The sequence below is a fragment of the Halyomorpha halys genome, unplaced genomic scaffold (genome assembly GCF_000696795.3).
Source record: "Halyomorpha halys isolate HHAL.00 unplaced genomic scaffold, Hhal_1.1 Scaffold413.1, whole genome shotgun sequence".
NCBI lineage: Eukaryota > Metazoa > Arthropoda > Insecta > Hemiptera > Pentatomidae > Halyomorpha > Halyomorpha halys.
Window position 1 is genome coordinate 984837 of NW_027104790.1, and position 21736 is coordinate 1006572.

Consider the following 21736-nt stretch of genomic DNA (forward strand, 5'->3'; position numbering starts at 1 on the left):
TAAAATGTATTGGATTTTTACTGTTAAAATCAATCATATCAAGATTAAATTAAAATAGATTGTATTTAAAATAAAAAGGATTTAATATAAAATGAGCTTCTTTTTTTTCAATTTTTTTTAATCCCTCATATAAAATAATGTATTTTAATAAATAGTTATTTCTTAATAACTTGAATAACATCTTCATCATGCATAATATGCTGAAGACCAACACGCTGTGGAGAATACTTAGTGCTTGTGCCCTGAAACAAAATTGTTTATTTTAAGTAAATACAGTTTTATATGTTACATAAAAAAGTAGAAAACTCTGGAAATAGACCCTGGTAATTGAAGCTACAATAAGCAACAGAAATATGATTGACTAAGCTCCTTTTGATATGGCTTAAAGTTGTACCAAAAGGAACTATCCCTCAAATATTTTCATTTACATTTCTACTGCAGGTGTACTTCATACACATACCCTATAAAATAATTCAACTCTCATGCTTTTTAAATATTACGACTCCATAATAATACTCTATAAAGAGTTCATAAAGATAATATATCTTTACATCAATAAATAAACAATTGAAATATATTTCTCAAAATTTTAACTATTTCTTGTTATCAATAACGATTAGAATTCATTACAGATTTTATAGTTGGATTGTGAATTTTAGAGTAAATTCACATATGTAAGCAAAAAAAATTGAGTTTAATCAATTCAAGTGTTTTTAATCTAAATCATGTCATGAGTATTTTTTATACCATCAGAAGTATCTGGTACTGGTATTTTTTAAATATTTTTAAATAAACTCATTATGAAAAACCATCACTTGACTTTTGAAGCACTGACACATCCTAGAGAAAGTCATAACATTTTTATGACGTTAATGGTATAATAGGCACCTCTGGCACTGAGCCACAGGCAGCAGTTCAGTTTAAAAACAGATGTTTGTTATCTTATTGCTGAAAACATCTAACTATCCTTGTGTGATTAATTTGTTTAATTAGAAAAGTATAATAATAACGATAAAGACATTATTTGGTTTAAATAAAGCTTACAACTGAAATATTTGTATTTAATTACTCAGAAAAAATCACAAGTATTATTAAAAAGTTATAAATTATCTTACCCAAACGAGAGCATATTTAAAGGTTTCAGCTAATGATCGGTGGATAGCATGACATACATGCTCTACAGTCACTCCTTTCCTCAAAATAAGACCATCATCAAAATCAGGGGGCTGACCTGGTTTCTTTGTGTAAACTCTAATAAGAGCTAAATATTCCCATAACCTATCTAGTAAGTAATCTAGATTTAGTTTCATGTTACAACTGAAAAGTAAAAATATAATAGTGAGTAGACAGTCTTAAAATAATACTTCATATAATTAACTTCCACAGGGCAGGGAATCTTGGAATAATTAAGACAGACAAAAAACGATAATAAAACATAGGGTCATAGGTCATAAGGAAAAATGGATCTGCCTGACAAATTAATGATAGAAGAATGGATAATACAAGGTGTATGCATCTTATCGATGTTAGAGAGGAGGTGGGTATTTAGGCATTTATTTTATAGAATTTAATTTACACTTAGGTGATTAAATGACTATAAATAAAGAAAAGAGTCCATACTAAAAAACATAATGTTAACATCCAAAATTTAATTTGGAAATTAACATATTTTGTCAATGTATAGATGAAAAAATAAAAATGATAGTAGGTTCCGAGAATAAATTTTTTAAAACAGGTAATCCAAATGCAATTATTACTTATTATTATATCTGCCATAAATAGAAGCTACTCTTGTTACATATATCTATTAAATATTTGTAAACCAGAGCTAAACACTTAACATGATTTAAATAGCTAAAATAGTAAAGCACACTACTATTGCTTTAATTGTACTATACCCTTATGTAAAAACTAAATGCATAAGTATTAAAATACATTCATAACAGTTGCAATTGTCCAGTTAGTTCCTGGTCCTGGATTGATTATTATATTAAGTCTCCTTAAAATAAATCAGTCGATTGCAAGAAACGAATGTCCAATAATCACAACAAACATATAAATGTTAGTCAGATTTGACTTTCTATTTATTTTAAAAATAAACTTATAACAAAAATGTCTGGACTTTAATAGTAATAATTAATTATTACAGATTATTTCTTCAAACATAATGTTCTATTCTTCACCATTTAACTTAGCCTCCCCTAATTAAGAATGTTCTAGGTCCAAATCCTTACGAGGGACCAGTCATATAAGGAAGGGGATTAAGTTATGTTTACTTAATATGCCCTCTAGCTGAGTCTTTCTACATGGTTTGGTTACAAACAGTTCTTTCAAGATCAATTTCCAAGCTTTATAGAAGTATAATGTATAGTTTTTTACACTTGAATTTTTTTTTTTTTTCGGGTTGGCTCTACAGACTTAATAGATCTCTGACCTCCTGAACCAGCCTTCTTCACACCTGCCTGTCTTGGGCTATTGCTTTCCAGTTAGCTGCATGCAGCTCTTAAGCATCATAGGTTGATTCTGTCTAAACATCTGGTTTTTGGCTTTTCACATGTTCTCTTTCCAAGTATAAAGGCATTCATTGTTGTGTAGAGGAGTCCTGATAGATTTGAGTCACATGTCCCACGCATCTTAACCTCCTTGCTTTCACATTACGAGATATTGACTGATCACAGGTTCCTTTCAAATCTCTTGATTCTGCTATCTGGGTACCTGCTAGAGCCCAGGTCTGACAGCTGTTCATAGCTGGCTTTACCATACACTCATAGCTTCAGATTTTTTAAGATTTTAGTATTTTTGACAGAGAAAAGGCTCTGCTTTTCCTTGTTATACTCTGGTCTATCTCAGTCTGTTGATCATTTATTGAGGTTATTGTGGAGCTGAGGTGTTTACAACTGTCTTCTTTTGGGAAAAATTTGCTATCCACCCAGAACATGATGTTAGAGTGGATTTTTTGACTTACCTCTCTTGGCGCTCTCCACCATTTTTGCGTGATGTTCTTCTAATCAGTTTTTTCTGGTTTACTTGCAAAGTATTGACTCGAGTACATCTCCCTATGTTTTAGACCTGTTCTAACTTCAAGGGCTGCAGATACTTCTCCTTATATCAGGACTCTGCATTATGATCATTTGTTTGTTGCTTTTGTCAGTTTTACCAATTTCCTGGGGATCTCCAGCTTAGTTATGATCTTCCAAAGACAGTTTCTTTCAACAGAACAAAGGCTACTTAAAATAATTAAAATATACAAATAAGGCATCTTGATCTATTTCCCATCATTTTTTGAGTATCTGTTTTAGGATGAAGATCTGGTCTACCGTGCTCTTACCTCTCCTGAAACCAAATTTGGTGGTCGACTATTATATTCTTGTAATACCAAGATATCCAATTTAGCAGAATATAGATCATTATATCAAGATCCGATATAGAGTCTGTTATACAAAGCTAGAGTCATTAGCATGTTAAGATAGTCCAATATCCCGAGACTCATTTCAGTTTCTTGATAAGGTGTTTTTTTTGCGGCATTGGGTTATCTACTCTACACCCAACCCCCAACCTGGCAGACCGTAAACCATGTCAGACACAGTGGTCACTCACCACCCTATGCCTTCTCCAATCAATGAAATCCACTAAATGAGGCTGGGTGGACCCCAGGAGGGCTCCAGAACCTTTGAGGTTGAATCATGGCCATAGTAACAGAATAAAAATTACGGTTGACTCATGGTCACAGTTAAAGAAAAAAAATTAGGGTTGACTCATGGCCATAGTGACAGAATAAAAATTATCTGCTACAGCCAGATTCTAACTTGGGTTCTTGCAGTTAATATTACAGTGCTTTACATCTGTGCTCCCATATTTGAATTACATAAGGGAAAAATTGATAGTAGAGTAGTGAGCGATGCCACCTGCATTAAGAAAGTAATTTATATTAATGATTGATAACAATGGGTTTATAGCTGACTGTGGATTTATGTAAAAGAAAAGAAAATGGATGTAGGTGTGGTCAGTGAAGAACATAAATTGTTTACCTGACAACAACACTGTGTGGCTGCCTAGCTATCCTATCAACTTCTTCCATTGAAATTTGATCAATTTTGTTATAAACATAAAGGCAGGGAAGATATACTCTGTTAGCTGATATAACATCAATCAGTTCATCTGCAGTGCAGTCTTCTCTGAACAACACTTCAGCATTGAATATTTTGTATTCATGAAGTATCATCTGAACAAGCTTTTCATCAACTCTGGTAAGCGGACAAGTTGAATTGAATGCAATGCCTCCACCTTTTTTAACCTATAAAATTCATTTAATTAGTAAGAAAAGTGTTTTCATTCTAAGTCTGAAGATATGAAGATTAAATACTATTTATTTCACTTTGATAGGTTTGGGCTATTAGACCAATGATTTAATTTAAGTAAATTAACAACACAATGCACAAAGAACAGTTTATCAGAAGTAAATATATCAATTTTTGAAAAATTATTATGGATATCTCCTGTAGATAAGTAAATTTTTTATCGAAAATATTGAAATGTAACACCTAGTTGGCCGGAATCTAATAAATTTAAGTTTTGAAATAAGCTGAATAATGTTTAGATATGAATATGTTAACACTTGACCAAATACTCCTTATAAGAGGCATTTGGTTTCATTTATTTTCAAAAATAAATAAAGAAATGATTTCATAAAAATAAAAAAATTAAATTATTTTGAAATGGCTAAAAATGTAATAAAATAAACTATGTAAGTAGGTTACGGTTACTATTTGCATCATATTTAAATGGTTTGAAAGTTTCCAACAATATTCTATATCAATTTTACAGACAATAAGTTTATATAAAAAAGAGGTATAATATAGGGCTGATAAAAGAAAGGGAAATAAAATGAGTAATTTAAGTCACATTGGAAGATTATTGGTTGAAGGTTAAAATGGTTCAAAAAGTATTCAAAATATAAAAAAAAAGTTTCAGTTAGTATAATTTATGTTGAATATTTATTTAATAACAAGTATTTTTTTAATGCTATTTTCAGCACCTCTTTGACCAGCAACCAAACCATCTTATCTTTAATTTTATTATATCTTGAAGGCGACTTATCACAAAAAATTATACCTAAGTGTATAATTTATCTTTAACAGACAAATAGGTTCCAGGAAATAGCTATATATGCATATTAAACATTCTCACACTGATTACATATTTATATAACCTTGAGAAAATAAGTCAATAAAAACAACAATCTCACTCTCATTATTATTGGGACTTAATTCAGAATGTTTTTACTTTTATATTATTATATGAACATTTACAAGGAAAGTTTACGGACCTCACTAACTTCAATTCAACAGAGTTCATTAACTTCAATAAAACATTTTTGAACAAATATTTGAAACGTGTCCAAGAGTTCTTTCCAGTCAATGCGCTATAGTAGCCAAGAAAAATTATAATATATATAATTTTTGAAATTTTTATATTATTGTATTCAACCTCTTCGTGTACTTAATGGTATTATACACAAATTAGCTTGTTTTTCATTCAAAATAAGAATAAAACATTGTTGATCCTATTAAATGAATTTTAATGTATACAAAATTACAAAAACATAACACACCTTCTATAAAACATACCAAAACCATTTTCTTTAAGAATAATCAAGCTTAAATATGAATTTTTACATACTTCAAAATTAAAAAAGTTTGAACTTGACAAACATTGAAAACAAATTTTTATTCTGCTAATGTTCCTTGTTCAACTGTTGGAAAGCTGAATTTCCAATCCATGTTAATATTTTTTTAGATTTTATTCCATTATAAGAGAAAAAAGTAGTTTAAAATGAAGAAAAACTTCTCAAACGTGTTATTTTATACCTCAGCTTCTAATCTGTTTCCAAAGGTCAGCTTTTTTTTTTTAAAACCATTTTGTACAGTTTAAATGTTCTTAAACCAATTTTAAATTTCGTATAGACAGGTTGAGTCATGTAAAACTCAGTTCAAATTTTTAGCCAACCAATTTAATTTTTTTATCACTATGAAAATTTGTACTCAAGTATTTTTTTTTTTACTTTTTTTATTTGTTTATTTTTTTTTTAGATGCAAAATATGAATATCAACTTAATTTCTTCTTAAAAATATGTTTTATCACATTTTTTGTTGGGTGGGCAGGCATACCGATTGATTTGCTTTCTGGTGCTCCACACTTAAATTTCTGATAATTCTTATTTAAGAATTTTTGAGGATGATGAAAACAAATTAGACTTTCTATTACCTAAAAGAATTAGTTTTGGTTACAGAAAGCGAGTTTGGATTTTTATGATTTAAAATAACAATGTTTGGTTGTTAGATTACACCAGAAAATAAATCAATTGGTATAATATTGCTCCACAATGCGATGATAAGACCAGAATTAAAATAACTTTGACCAACTGAGCTAGCAAAATGGGATAAAATATTTTTTAGCGAAATATAAAGTTAATATACGCTTTTCGCACATCTAAAAAAAAAAAAATCTAAAATACAAATTTCCAGAAATAATTTTTTTTGCAAAAAAATTTCAGTTAACTGGGCTTCAATTTGTTTTAAAAAATTGCAATAAACCAAACACGGCTCCACCAATATATGCGAAACTTAGGAACAAGATGGACCTACTCTGTAGGTCTGCTTCTAGCAAATTAGAACCAGAGATATAAAATATAACATAAGAGAACTTTTCTTTATTTGAAATTAATGTTTCTGAATAGTAATAGAATAAAATCTAAAATACATTGACATGTATTATTTTTATGTGACATTGGTATTATTTTTGTGAACATGGAACGAACATCAGCAGAAAAAATATGTTCCGAAAATCAAGTCCAAAAATTTGTTTTTATAATTTTATATACATTAAAATTCATTTAATCAGCAATCATGTTTTGTTCTTATGTTGCATGGAAAAACAAATTGATTGGTATAAAATAACCATTAAATCTATGTTGAATAATTATCAAATAATATAAATTTTTGTTTTGCTTACTCAGTTTTTTTCTTGAGTCCTTGGTAACATAGACAGAACCCTTAGATACATACCTAATATTTTTGTTCTAGTATCAATAAAAGAAAAGTTTCATTCCTTTAAGTTTTTTGGAAATGAATTAAACCAGTTTTTAAACTCATTACCTCAATTTGAAGATAAATAATATGAGAACTAATTATTAGAAGTTACCTTAAAATAAATGTTGGGTTTCTGTTTATTTAACCTAATTCCAACAGATTCGAGCTCTTTTTCTAGTAATAATTTCTGCACATCTTGTTTTGTTGCATCTAACATCATTAGGACAACATCCGCAGTTCTAGCAACTGCTATTACCTGGAAACAATCAAATACAAATGAAGCCACAATTATAACTGCCACATCCTTAGGTAAAGAAGAACTATTCTCACACTACTGAAATAACATTATTCACAGTAATAATTATAACTTGAGAAAGTTTAATTAGAACTTTATTTTATAACACTATTTCTAGTAAACATAAGTTTACAATATGTATCAAAAAATTTATGATCATCACCCAATAATCAATTATTGACCATGACAGTCTATTATACCTACTACCATATCATAATCATATTATAACTGCTAAATAAATACTAAAACTTTATTAAGATGTTTTGTAACCAAAGATTGTAAGCACTTCTAATATAGTATGTGGCTTATATACCAAATATCACATGTACCAATCTAATATTTCTAATACTAAAACCAGTTCCATTTGCTCTTCAATATCAACTAACAATTGTTAAATGATCTAGAGAAAAGCGGGATTATTACAAAATCAACTAGAGCGATCGGGACTCATCACTAGTTGTTATACCTAAATTGGGCAGAAATGTTCAAATGTACATTGACTGTATAAACATAATTAACCCCCAGTTGATTCACGTCATCCAATCCCAAAAATCGAAGATATACAAAAAAAACTTCAAGGATATTGAATATTTCTGCACTTTAGACTAATATAAAGTTTACCCAAACAAACAAGTTTAATTAACTTTTTTTTGGGGAAAAACTAGCCATTCTTTCAAGAGTAACAGAAAATTTTGATGATTTACCAGTCAATGGCTCATTGCTTGATGAATGTCATAACACATTCATTGATAGGTCCTCTTAATTGATTAAGGAAAGATGAAATAAAGGAATATGCCCATAGTTCTAAAAAAAATTACCTAATTAGGTTGAGCTGTAAAGAAAAACAGAATATCATAAAGTATGAAGAAAGTACAAGCGATACAAGAAATTTTTGTTCGAAGAAAGGATCAAGAGCAGCTCCATCAAATTCCTTGAAATGGTAAATGATTATTCTAAACTGACCCAAGGATATTTCAACAATAGTCGAATTTCCTTCCTTGTCACCAATTGAGTCAATTTTTCAGGAAATAATAATATAATATTTATAACTAAAAAGTTTAGAAAGAGCACTTTAATTTATACCATGATTTTTATCAAACATAAGTTTTGATAATAATTGAAAAATATATGATTATCAACAATCAATAGATCATCATAATTTAACAAGTTACTTTTCATCTGCCATTAATTGTTTGTTTTCTGAAAAGAAAAAAAAAAGAAATGAATGTTATAAACAACAAAAAAAAAATCAGTACTTTGACAAAGTGTAATTCACTCCACTGTCGATTCATTGCTATTAAAGGAGTAAATAACAAAAAAAAATCAGGAATTCTATGATTCATAAATTTGGCAGCAGGATGACAAACATCAGCAAAATTAGAAAACCAATATGATAATAAACTAAATTAGAATGAATTGAAAATTTAATAGACTGAGTTTTTCCCATGCACCCATTTCAAAACATTGTGACCATTAAAGTGTTAGGCCAATTATAAAGTAAATTGTAAAATCAAAATCTTAATTCTTATGAGCATAACAGACCAGGGACATTTTTACACACTAATTATAAACTAACAACTTCTAATTCAATAACACAGCCAAAATATCACTACCTACAATATTTTGATTCTAAAAACTTTCAAGTCAAGACCTTTAGACTTCTAGTTTAACACAGCATTATCTAGAATTATTAAAAAGTTTGATGTTCATTAATGGCTTTAAGAATATTATAAATTACAATACAGTGAGTAAACATACCTGCCGACCTCGACCTTTTCCTTGCGATGCACCTTCAATAATTCCAGGAAGGTCCAATAACTGAATGTTGGCACCTTTGTATTCTACAACTCCAGGTATACATGTCAACGTAGTAAACTCATAAGAAGCAGCTTCACTATGTGTTGATGTTAATGTACTCAATAGGGTGGACTAAAAAACAAGTGAAATTATAAACAAAACTTTGAAATCATTTTGAAAAAATTAACACCCACAAATAACAAAGATACCGAATATTATTAAATCAGAACAATATGCAATATGACCTGTTGGTCATTCTAAATATATTTTTCATCAACAAGAATGGACCAAATAAAGATAGATTATTGAAAAAATGTTAAATTAAACACACTAATTTCATGCTTCACTATTTGTAGGATTAATTTAGTATAGACCAAATTACAATTTAAAATTAGAATAAAAAACAGGAATTATATGGACTAAGTACTGAGCATTGGTTTATCACTAATAAAAGTAGACCTATAAAGCTAAAAGAGCATTTTATTACAAACCAGTCATCAAAAATAATAATGTACTAAAACTTAATAAATTTAAAACTGAAATCAAATACCTCAGTGAAAAGTTAATATTAATACCTTGCCAACAGAAGGAAAACCTATTAAAGCAACTCGAGCATCTCCTGATTTAAGAACATCGAATCCTTCTCCTTTTTCCCCTTTTTTAGATGGTTCAAGTAACTGGGCTCTGTACTTGGCTAATTTAGCTTTTAACACTCCTAGATGGTACTCAGTCGCTAATAAAAAAAAAAAAATAGTGAATATTAAGTACATTTAGAATGGACACAAAGTGGATCACAATAGAAGCTAACTTAAAATACCTTTATTTTTTTGAGTACGAGCAATCTCTTTTTCTATCTCCGATATTTTATCAAGGATTCCCATTTCCGCAGGCTATACTTATTTTAAATATTTAAGAAAAATATATTATCCAGAACGGTCCTCCTAACCTGCATTTGCCTATCTTCCCTCAATCTTACATGCTTTGACAGTACAGAAAGAAGCATGTAACCTCTCTTCTCTGGAGACTTATAGTCCCTTTATAGACGCCAAAAGCGCTATTTATATTTGTTACTAACATCGTGAATATTTTATATGTATAATTAATTTCAACTTATAAATTAAAATTTGATACAGTACATTGAGCTATTTTCTTTCAATTTTTTTAACATGTGTTACTTAGTTGGGTAAATATTTGTATCTCATATCTCTACTCGCTGGTATCGATTCTTGCATTTGATATTCTTCTGTGATCGTTTCAGTTTAAATTTCAAAATAATGGGAGAAGTAATGAAATTTTGTAGTTAAATTTTATCATTTATGTCTTCGTTTGAATAATAAGTCGCCTTTTAGTACTATCGTATAATCAATTTGTTTGTGATGCTTTCTTTAACTGTTTTACCTCTTAAAAAATGTTTGTACCAGTTTTCAATTAATTGTTTAATTCAAAGAAGTTTTTGCTCTAAAGTTCCAAAAAAACCCTTTGGTGCCATAGATCTTTCAAAGTTACCTCCTCCAACTAAGATTGACAAAGAAACTATAGAGCACCTTGAAAGAATTTCATTGGTAGATTTTGGTGATGAAAAAGGTATTCAAATTGTAGAAGAAGCTGTTAGATTTGCGGATCAATTGTTTTTATGTAACACTGAAGGTGTAGAACCTTTAACAACTCTTCTAGAAGATAGGTAATTTTTTAATAATTTATTTGAAAATTTCTCTATTCTTATTTTTGTTTGTGCTGAACTTAAATAAAACCTTCTTTGTTCATAGAGCCCTTTCCTTAAGAAATGATGAAGTTGTAGATGGTAATTGCAAGAATGATATATTACTTAATGCTAAAATTGTTGAAGAAGACTATTTTGTAGCTCCTCGCGGCAATGTTCCCTTAGAACCCAACCAATATAATCTTGAGTTAAATGATAAGAAAGTGAAAAATGAACAAAGTAACTAACGATGTGTTGAAGAAAATAATCAAGCATGCTGATGATTATGGTTTCTTTAAAATTATTGAAAATAATGGCATTTGTGAATCTTTTATGTTTGGACCTGCTGGACAACTATTATCTGAAAATATTAGAAAGGAATGGATCTACTCTAATGTGACTCATAGAGAAAATAATGTGTTTACGTTCAAATCTATGGGAAACCATCCCAATTTATTAACTGGTTAGATCATTTTATATTGTTATATTTCTACTTTTCATGCACCTGGTATACATAATTCAAAACATTTTATTTACAGATTTATAGCCCACTTACGTGCTGTACTATAATTCTGATATGTAAAGGTTTTACCTAAACCTAATGAATGATAATCTTCAGATACCTAGCAACTTAGTTTTCTTTTACTTGTATTGTGTTTGTACTTTAATATAACTTATATGGGTGATTCCCAAAAAAAGCATAATTTTCTAAGCCCAATTTGAATTTGAAGCAAGGGAACCTTCTGATTTTCCCTGTGGCTTCCTGGAATTATGCAACACAAAATTAAGCCCATATGAACTACTAGGAGATGTTAGAAGTTATAAACAATATTCTCAATCTACAATAAATTTATAGGCTGTCATAAAAAAATAAGTATCGGAAGGCTAGTAAAAATAAATTTAAAAAAATCACCCTTACTTTTTTTCAGACAAATTTTAAAGGTATTCATTTCAATATCAGAAGGAGGAATATTTTATTAGAGTTTCAATTTTAATATGTTGAAAGGTTTGAGTTAATAACTGTTTTAAATTTTAAAGAAAATTAATAATAATTTTACTATGGGCTTTTAAAAAATAAGGTATTAAGTACGTACCTACTATTATTTTTGAACAAATTTTTCATAAAACTCCATAAATTAATTTTTAATTGAATAGTTAAAAATTATTTTGTGCTTTTCTTGACTGAAATCCTGACCATCTTCTATTTTACATATAGACAATGATCTATATAAAATAAAAAAAAAAATTATAGAGTAAAAAATGTATTCCTTACTTTATTTAGTATGAGGAGCGTGAGGTAGCTCATTGATTAAGGCACTGTGCTCCTAGCTCCTACGGCTAGATTCCAGTCCTACTTTGGCAGATGATTATTTATCTATTAAATAAGCCATGTATCGACCTAAGGTTAGGAGACCCTCTTGGGACACACTCAGCCTGTATAAAGTGGTTTTCCTCTTAATTTGGAAGAAAATTAATCTTGAACAAACTTTTGAATTTTGCGAATAATTTTTGATGGAATCATCTATTGATTCCACTAGTAGTTCTCAATGTAATTGGCTGTGTTTTATAAACCAAGGGTAGTCTACCACGATTCTCAGTACCTTATTTTGGAGGAATGATCACAATTTTTTTCTTTTTATGCCGGATGCTGCTCTTCATATGGAAACTTAAATGAGATCTATTACTTTGTTTACCAAAAAGATTAGTGATTTTAAACAGTAACTAATTTCTTTGAAAAATTTGGGTACAAACCTTTAATCATTTTATATTTTAGAACTGGAAGAATGGTGATTGACCGTGTGTATTATTAATAAATGGAATATGGTCCGGGTGCGATAAAAAAAACTCAAATAGTTTGTTTAATCTATTTGAGTTTGTTTGATCGCACCCGGACCATATTCCATTTATTAATTATGTTTTAGAATGTATTACCTCTTTCCTTAAAAGAGATAGTGTATCATAGATTTTTGATCTCTGGAGTCTGATTGCCACCATCAATATAAACTGAATAAAAGAAGAAAAAATTACCAACAACTTTGATTTTATTGGTATATTATATTATTTATGTTTAGCTGTTTCATTTTGAAATGATTGTTATTCGAAACTCTGACAGAATGCAGTCCAATCTAATGGTGACCAGAAAGAGGTTCCAGGAGAAAAATTAGAAAAATTTGTAATCAGCATGCCTAAAAATATAAAAAAGTAATATTCAGAACTATTCTAAAATTTTGACAATTCTTTCTGGTTCCCATTTGGCTGAAATAGATTCCATCTCATAATTTTGACATGCCGTCACTGCAATGTGGAGCAGTTGAACAAAAAAATTCATTAGAATTAAAATTGCTGGTAATTATCTCTTCTTTAATTCACTATAAATTGATACATAGAAAAAATAAATTGCTTCCAAGTTTTAAGAAAAAATATATTTATTTTGTTGGTTGATGTTGCTAAAAAAAAAAATATAAGGTTTTCATGATATGAGAAAAAGATAGAGTACAATTTTTTATAATTTCGGAGAAAATTGAAGTTCACAAACTTCAAAGTCATCAGCACCCAAAAAAATAAAAATGAACAAATTGTCTGAGTTTCCCCAAAACTTTCCATGTGAAAGTACGAAAACCCTGGTCTATAGTAAAAACAAAGTGATGAAAGAAAGCATAAAGCTGTCCTATTCATGAATAAAAAAGAGATTTTCCATTGAAAATTTCCATAAATATTGAAACAGACTCAAAAAATACTTTTCTGGTATTGTTAATTTGTGCATTTTTCATACTTGTCTTTTTCTATATTTATAAATATATAATATAATCTGTTCATTCATATTGCCTATGTTATTAAATAGTGTTAAAGTACATTTCTATTAATATTTCCATTTGAAGTACCTATAACTTGGATTAACTGGCCAAAACAGAAACCAACCTGAGCTCCATTTGGCCAGTTAATGGGGTTTCTCCTGTATTTGTTTCCATTTGTTTTTTGTCCTACGACAAATTTAAGAGTTTTCTCATATTTAGTTTTAATATTTTAGATATAAGGGAACCCTTCAAGATTGCAAAGAACTACCTTAATTCTGAGTGTCCTTTTGGATTGGTGGATATCGGTAACTATTCTGTTGCAAGTGACAGTTTAGATAGTAATGGAATTTATCCTCAAAAACATCAGTTGATGCGGTATTTTGCTATCTTACCACCTAAGGAATCAGAACAATTTTTTTATCGATACCAACAACAAAGAAAGAGATGGTGGAGGAAAGTAATTGTATTTCTTAATGTTCAAATTTTTTTATAATTTTTATTTTTAAAGGAGTGTATTTTTGTTGACTATGACTTCTTTGAGTATTGTTGCTGGTTTGTTTAGAGTTTTAAGTAAAATTATAACTTGTATAAGGATAATTAAAGTATTAACAAAACTTTGTTTATAAAAATTTATTCAAATAAGTTAAGAAATGATTATCCAAAGATATATCATTTTCCTTCTTAATCACCCTCATCACTGACACCTTGTTCTTTTAGTTTTCATTAGATCCTGGCAGATTCAAATTTGAAGAAGTGGAAAAATGTAATGATAACATAGGATTAATTGCTAAAATTGGTGCCGAATTCTCTTGGGGTTTTCATTGTTTGGAAACTGTCCACTACCATGGTGGTTTACCATTTCAAAATGTTTCATTGGATGATGTAAACATTTTTTCTGTAAGTTTCTGTTATTTAAATAATTTTTACACTTCTTAAAATCATAAATCTTCCTGTTACTGATTTTTTTTTTTTTTACATTAACTTATTGTAACTATCACTTCTAATTTATTTGACTTTTCTACTAATTTCTCAATACCACTAATATTTACTATTACTGTTTAGTTATGTTAAGTCTATTGCATTATAATTTGATATTTTTACCATTAACGATTTGTGGGATTGTTGTTTACGATGTACAAATTGACAAAAATTTCATGTTGCAGTCATTTTATGTGTTAAAAGTTCACAATGAAACTTGATTATGCATACCCACTTGTAAATTTATAATACTTTACTATAGCCCAAGTTATATTAAAGCTTAAGGTATTGATCCTGTATGAATATAATAATATACACAACAAAATTTATAAATTAATTTTGATGAAATTGAATTGTATGTTGTCACATCTTAAGTGGTGGTATTGAATAACTGTATAGTAGAAATATCTAATACTCATTAAAAATATTGGTGTATGGAAGACTTGCAACATATTTTCCTTTTTATTAAGTTATCTGACATGCACGTGCACACACACACAGACCGAAGCAAACAAGAAGACAACATGGCCTGTACCTTTACTCAATTGGAACTGCTCGAATAATCAAATAAAAAAACTGGCAATACTTAAAGCTACAGACTATATTTTAAGATTAACAAACAACACAAAACCTATTTTATAAAGATAACAAAATAGTAATATATTGTAATAATTTTTAAAAAATTAAAAATTAAATAAAAAAAATCTTTGCTAGTTTTATAACTTTTCTCAAATATAAGAGAGAACTTGGGTTCAAATTTAAAAACACTAATATCAAAGGGATAATAGAATTATATTTAAACTTTTATAATATAAAAAGACTCTTAATTTTATTATATAAAAAGAAAGAGAGAGACTCTTAATCTCAGGGCGTATGGTTACTAGACAATCAGAACAGCCATTTACAATAATTTAATTAAATTAATATCTCTGTTACAATTGTATATTAAATTTAGTTATAACCAAAACTAACCAAGCTCACTTTCTTCCTGTTGATATCCTTGATGTTCTTTGTTCTTGCATCCGAAAATGCTGTTCCTTTGTGCTCCTAACAAAATGGCTTCTTCCTTCATGCTGGACAGAAATTGGTGAAGCTACCTCCTCTCTCCTTGAAGCCCCAGAACCAAGTGGGCTTATTCTCAGCACATGGTAACCTGCCTTGAGGTTACATGTCTACATCATTGTCCCCCAACAGTTAGGGATTTTTCCAAATGATTTATTTTCTGAATATTATTCATTTGCACTATTCCTTGATTTCTAATTTTCCTTTAATTTACTGTATTTTCAATTATGATGGGAAGAGTTAAAAATAGTTTTTATGATATTTGAATCTACTCAATGTGACATTGATAACATACGGCCATCTTGTTTATCGTGTCACGAAGTTATTATAAACAATGAAACTTGGTTAGTTTGCTTTTTGGATAAACAAAGCAATGAATATTAAAATGATACATAAAATAAAACATATTAAAACCTACATCAACATACATCAAAATATACTATTTACTAAAAAAGAGCATATTACAATATACCATCAAAAACAACAAAAGACCCAGTTATGTTACAAATTCGAAATAACTTCATCAAACCAATGAGCTTGAGCATAAAAACTCTATTAATCTAGGAAAATAAAATAGAAAACATAGGTGTTGATGACCATTGGCTTTCACACCCAAAGCCCTAACGAACAACAAAAAAAAACTATTGCTTTGTGTAAATTAATACAATTGTATTGTATGTAATCAAAGAGCAGACTCACTGGCAAAGACAGCAGCTTATAATAAATAATCAACTTCCATTCGAATATAGCTTAGTCCCAGTTAGTTATATTAAAAACATTTTACTAACTGACTTGATGGAGGACCATACCAGACAATGGCAACAGTGAGCTAAAGGACGACACAAATACATTCTGAACAACACCACAAAACTACAACATGTCCAAAAGCACTCACTAAAAACTGACTAAATTCCTTACAGAACATGGATCGTCTAACCAGTACTTAAAGAGTTTTCTCTTACAAAATACAGAAGTATTTAAATGTGATGTACGAACTCCACAAACTTTCCTACATATATGACAAAAAAAGATATAGTTTGCTGAACAACATATCATCTCTAATGCAGAGGAACAAATGGCATTTACCTGAACAAATATTGTACAAGAAACAATTTAAAGAATTCACCAACAGCATAGGCCTACTATGTTAATGTGTGAGGTGACAACCTTCAATTATTTTGTATATAGCTGTTTTTATACTCAAAGTTGCTCTATATAATTATGTTTTATCTTTTTTTAAAATGTATTTCTTTTGTTACTTTTCTTTTCTTTTAGTTTACTAGAACCAAATAAAATTCTTTTTGTTTCAAAAAGTTTTAAGTTTGTTCACTTTTTGTTCTTTTTAATCTTACTGTTCTTTTTATTCATTTCTTATACATATTATTAGTATTTTATACATATTTATTATTCATTATTGTTAATTAAAACAGAATATAATGTTTTCTGAGATAAAATTTTTAAGATAAAAAATGTTAAAAATTTGGAACGGACTGAAAGATAGAAAAATGTCTATTAATTAGATAAGTGCTTAAAAAAGCATCTTTTAGATATTTAAACAAGCATCTGTTATGTTATTTTTTATCTTTTTCTATTTTTTTTCTAATTTTATTCTTTGTACTCAGTTGTATTTTTTATTATTACTATTTTATTTTTATTTTCTATCACCTCTTATTCTTTTGTTTTATGTTACTTCTTTTCTTTTGTAAATAATTTTCTACATATTATCTTCTATTAAACTTTCTAATCACAAATATCTAATGTCTAATGCAACATATAATATCCTTTTTACATGGTATAAATTACATATATATATTGTAATATCCTCTATGATGAGTAAATAATTATTTTTTATATATAAATGATTTTTGGTATGTTTTATGTTATGTTTCATTTCAATATGTTTATTTGTAGTATTCAACTTAAAAGCAAGCTAACTAATTTTGTTCAGTAAAATATGTAGTCACAAAAAGATATCATTCAAAGCCAAGATGTCATGTGTCCTGCAAAATGTCCGTTGAATCGCGGCAATGTCGAGAAGATTCAAATATTTTAAAAAATTTATTTTAAATTCCCATCATTGTCATTTTCAATCCCATCAAGCTATCTTTTAGATATGAAATTAGTTAAAATTATTTAAAAAAATGTATTTTAAATAATTTTTGAATGTTACAATATACATATATTGTAATAATTTAAAATAAAAAAAAATAAAAACAATCTTTACTCGTTTTATAAAACTTTTTTCAAATATAAAAGATAACTTGGGTTCAAATTAAGAACTTTAATACTAAATAGATAATTGAATTTTATTATATAAAAAGACTTAATCTCAGGGCGAGTTGCTAGGCAATCAGAAACAGATACTTTTACTATTAACACTTAATTTAATTAATATCTATTTTTATGTATAGCAAAACTAACCAAGTTCACAATCTTCTTTTGATGATTCTTGATATCTTCTTTTTTCTGTTATGTCCTAGCGTCCAAAATGGCTTCCTTCTGGACAGAAATTGATGAGGACCTCCTCATCCTGCAAACATCATTTCTCTTGCGCGCCCCAACAACGAATGCCCGTCCAAAACCGAAACCTGCCTCATGTTTCATGCAAACATCGATTGTCGCACAACAGTTAGGGATTTTTGCAATTGATTTACTTTCTGAACATTATTCTCAAGCACTATTTCTTGACTTCTATTTTTTCTTAAATTTACTGTATTTTCAATTATGATGGGAAGAGTTAAAATAATTTTTATGATATTTGAATCTCCTCAACATGGCCTTGATTCAATGGACTTGTTGACTGAAGAATACGTACCGCCATCTTGGTATTGTTTTGAATGACGAGTTTATTATGGACAATGATAATTGGTTAGTTTGCTTTTTGGATAAACAAAACAAATGAACAATATTAAAATGATACATAAAATAAAACATATTAAAAACCCTTTATACATCAAAATATACTATTTACTAAAAAAGAGCATATTACAATATATATATATATATATATGCCTCTTCTGTAGGACTTACTATAGATGAGAAAATATAAATATAAATAAAAACATACTCTCTTTTATATATATATGCTTATTAGCTTTTTAATAATTAGTTCAAGAAATTCTTTGTTCTAAAGAATTTTTTTACAATGTAGGGCATGATTATGCAAACAAGTTGGAAAACGTCACCTCAATATAGTTGTCTAATTAATCGGTCCTCAAGATCCACAAAATATTTACATATATATGTTCTGATGTCTTATTCTTCCTTCTTACTGTTACTCTATTAAATTGTTTTTTTTTCATTGTCAGGTTCGAGCTGGTAAGAAAAGATGTCTTCCACATATTGTAGAATGTAAAATTAATTTAGACTATGCTGCATTTTCATATTTGTGTGATGCATTTACAACAAAAAAGAACAAGATAATATTGAAATTCCATCGGAAAATGGCTCCATTCAAATTTTCTTTTGCTTGCGATGATGCTTCAGGTAATTTTTATGTCTGAATTTAAAGATAAAGTAGGTGCACACTAAGCTTTTTATCATTATTTGTTTCTTTAGCCTCATAAACGTGCGGGTCAGTGGGAATAATACTTAGAGTAAATGAGGTATGTATACCTTCTATTAGCATAAGAGACAAGTATGACTCATTACTAGATAGTAATTTAATGAAATAAATAATTTATTAGTGATGCTTTAATCTACCCTGTCAAAATCTAAAGAGAAAACTAATTAAAACTACTTTACTGTACTTCACTTCAAAAACAATAATTGCAAAAATAATATTGCACAATTTTTAATTAAGTATATAAAGAATGATCAAATAAATAAATAAAATAAAGAATCACCAAAAGGTTTTAGTTAGTATTACTACATCTTAATCTGATTTGTTAGCAATTTATTGGCTAACAAGAAATCAGAACTATAATTATTGTATCCCTAAACTTACTAATGGTCAGAGGCATTCATTTTGGCCATGGGGCTCCTACACAAGGGCAAGCATTGCCTGTATGATTTAAACTCAGTTTGCTTATGTATACCATATTTAGTATTTCACTGTTTCTGGTTTTATCAATTTTTTTTTTATTTCTAATAGATATTTTTTAAAACTATTTATTTGAAAAGTATTGGGCTGTATTTTTTTGTCAAAATGAAATACTTGTGGTGGCATGATTAACGTCTTCAGTGGCAATAGTTGACGTTTGCAAAGAGAGTATTTGAAATGGGTTTGCCACTGTCGAAATTATTATTAACATTTCTATATCTGTAGTATATTTCTTTTAAATATATTTTTAATTATAATTCATTTAAAGTTACATATTTTACATTTGTTTTAGTGGCAAACCCATTTGAAACCTCTCACCATATGATCAATTACAATGAATTAATTAAAAAAGAACGTGTGTTGTTATCTGAAAATTATAAATGTTTTGTAATATATGAAGTGTAAATATTGTTCTATAGAAGAATAAAGAACGTAATTATCGTTACATATATATCTTTTTCGTTTCACACGAACACGCACTAAATACTAAATAATATATTTTTATGCTTTTTTAAAAAATTTATACTTAAATATGTTACCTATATTTTAGCTGAAGAGAGTAAAACTCTGCATGAAATTGCTGAGCTGATGTGTCTAGAATTAAGAAAAGCTGGATTACAGTGCCTACTTCCAGCAAGTAGTGATTTTACCAAAAAACTTTATATTCAGCTCTTGAGATCTGATTCATTGGGGATTCCCTATACTGCTATAGTTACTAAAGAGACTCTTAACAATGGAATATTTGGCCTATATTCTAGGGATACAACTCTTCAAGTTAGTATATGTTTTATTATTTATATATTATTAATTTCGGAGGACTCATTGAATTTTTTTGTTTATGTGGAATGAAAATTAAATTATTTTTGATCTCTTCAAATAATTGCAATCTTGTTTTGATTTCAGGAACAAGTGCACATGGGAAAGATGGCCGAGTATGGTGAATTACTGATGAAGAATTATTAGTTGTCTATCCAACTCTTGTTTTTAACATTTTCATTATCTTAAACAATAATTTTTTACATTGATAGTTGACAAAAATAGAAAATTTAATTTTGTAATTTGTTAGAAAATTAGTGATTTGATTATTGTGTTAAATTATATTTTGGTTTTAGAATTGATCTTATTTTCTGTTCCCTTTCAAGTCAAGAAAAACTGGTCTCTGGGCATGACAAAATTATTTTCCTCCATTATAATGCTGGTTAAAATCAATTTGGAAACACTTAATTGGGAAGTCCTATCCCACCCGCTGTATTCACCAGACATGGCTCCTGTTCATCACTTGTTCGATGGCACATGATCTGTCTGCGCAGCGTTTTATATCATTTGTACATAACAATAATTGGGTCAATTCATGGATTGATTGTGTTTATGAGATGTTGGTAAATGTTTGGAAGTGGTTGAAGCCCAATTTTTTTTCTTGTTTCTGTTTGTAATGGGACGCTATAATTTTCACTTCAATTTAAGAACCTAGAAATTTTTTAGCTTAAAAACGACAACTCTAGAGTCAATATTTTTTTTTTTTTTTTGGGAATAAAGCTATCACCCAAATAAAAAAATGGCTTTCTTCTTGAGGATTCCTAATAACCTTTCACTTGACATGCCCCCGAGTAGAACTGTTTTAGTCTGATTTTCAATAAAACCTGGAAAATCGTAAGAAATATTAGCAATGAAATTTACCTATTACGAGTACGAATACCGAAAATATTCATGATTAAGAACCCAGAAAATATATTTGAAGAGGAAGCAAGCAATTTGCAGAAGTAACATACCCTCTTAGATAACCCATCGATTAACTAAAAAAGTATTTGTCGGGAATGTTTCCATTAACCTGCCTCGCCCAGACTTGTACCACCATGAGACATTTGGGATCTATGTTGTGCAGTGAATTAACGAAAAAAACTTGTCGAGATCTGAGACTTGATGCCCAATATCAGTGGTTCCACGAATCTCTTCCAGGGCTTACACGAAATAATTTAGTAA

The 21736-nt window shown here is 28.7% G+C and overlaps 3 protein-coding genes across 4 annotated transcripts; 2 read left to right on the top strand and 1 right to left on the bottom strand.

Annotated features, from left to right (window-relative positions):
• Nucleotides 1–44: 44 nt before the first annotated feature.
• On the bottom strand, nt 45–16123 carry LOC106682429 (developmentally-regulated GTP-binding protein 2). Of its 2 annotated transcripts, none has more exons than XM_014423273.3 (7): nt 15625–16123; nt 9756–9913; nt 9142–9312; nt 7201–7344; nt 4029–4294; nt 1116–1317; nt 45–242 (listed from the first exon to the last, which is right to left on the bottom strand). In XM_014423273.3, exons 1-7 carry the CDS (start codon nt 15722–15724, stop codon nt 156–158), a joined length of 1128 nt encoding a protein of 375 aa, XP_014278759.1. In that variant the 5' UTR covers nt 15725–16123; the 3' UTR covers nt 45–155. The 2 variants fall into 2 exon arrangements, with proteins under 2 accessions (XP_014278759.1, XP_014278760.1); XM_014423274.3 differs by lacking the exon at nt 15625–16123 and adding an exon at nt 9998–10285.
• Nucleotides 10450–11127, top strand: GatC (glutamyl-tRNA(Gln) amidotransferase subunit C, mitochondrial). Its single transcript, XM_014423278.3, has 2 exons — nt 10450–10861; nt 10947–11127. The coding sequence occupies exons 1-2, from the start codon at nt 10557–10559 to the stop codon at nt 11125–11127; spliced, it is 486 nt and encodes a 161-aa protein (XP_014278764.1). The 5' UTR covers nt 10450–10556.
• On the top strand, nt 11111–20870 carry DNApol-gamma35 (DNA polymerase subunit gamma-2, mitochondrial). The gene is made up of 6 exons (XM_014423275.2): nt 11111–11342; nt 13908–14131; nt 14392–14571; nt 19023–19200; nt 20307–20530; nt 20660–20870. The coding sequence occupies exons 1-6, from the start codon at nt 11111–11113 to the stop codon at nt 20717–20719; spliced, it is 1098 nt and encodes a 365-aa protein (XP_014278761.1). The 3' UTR covers nt 20720–20870.
• Nucleotides 20871–21736: the final 866 nt, after the last annotated feature.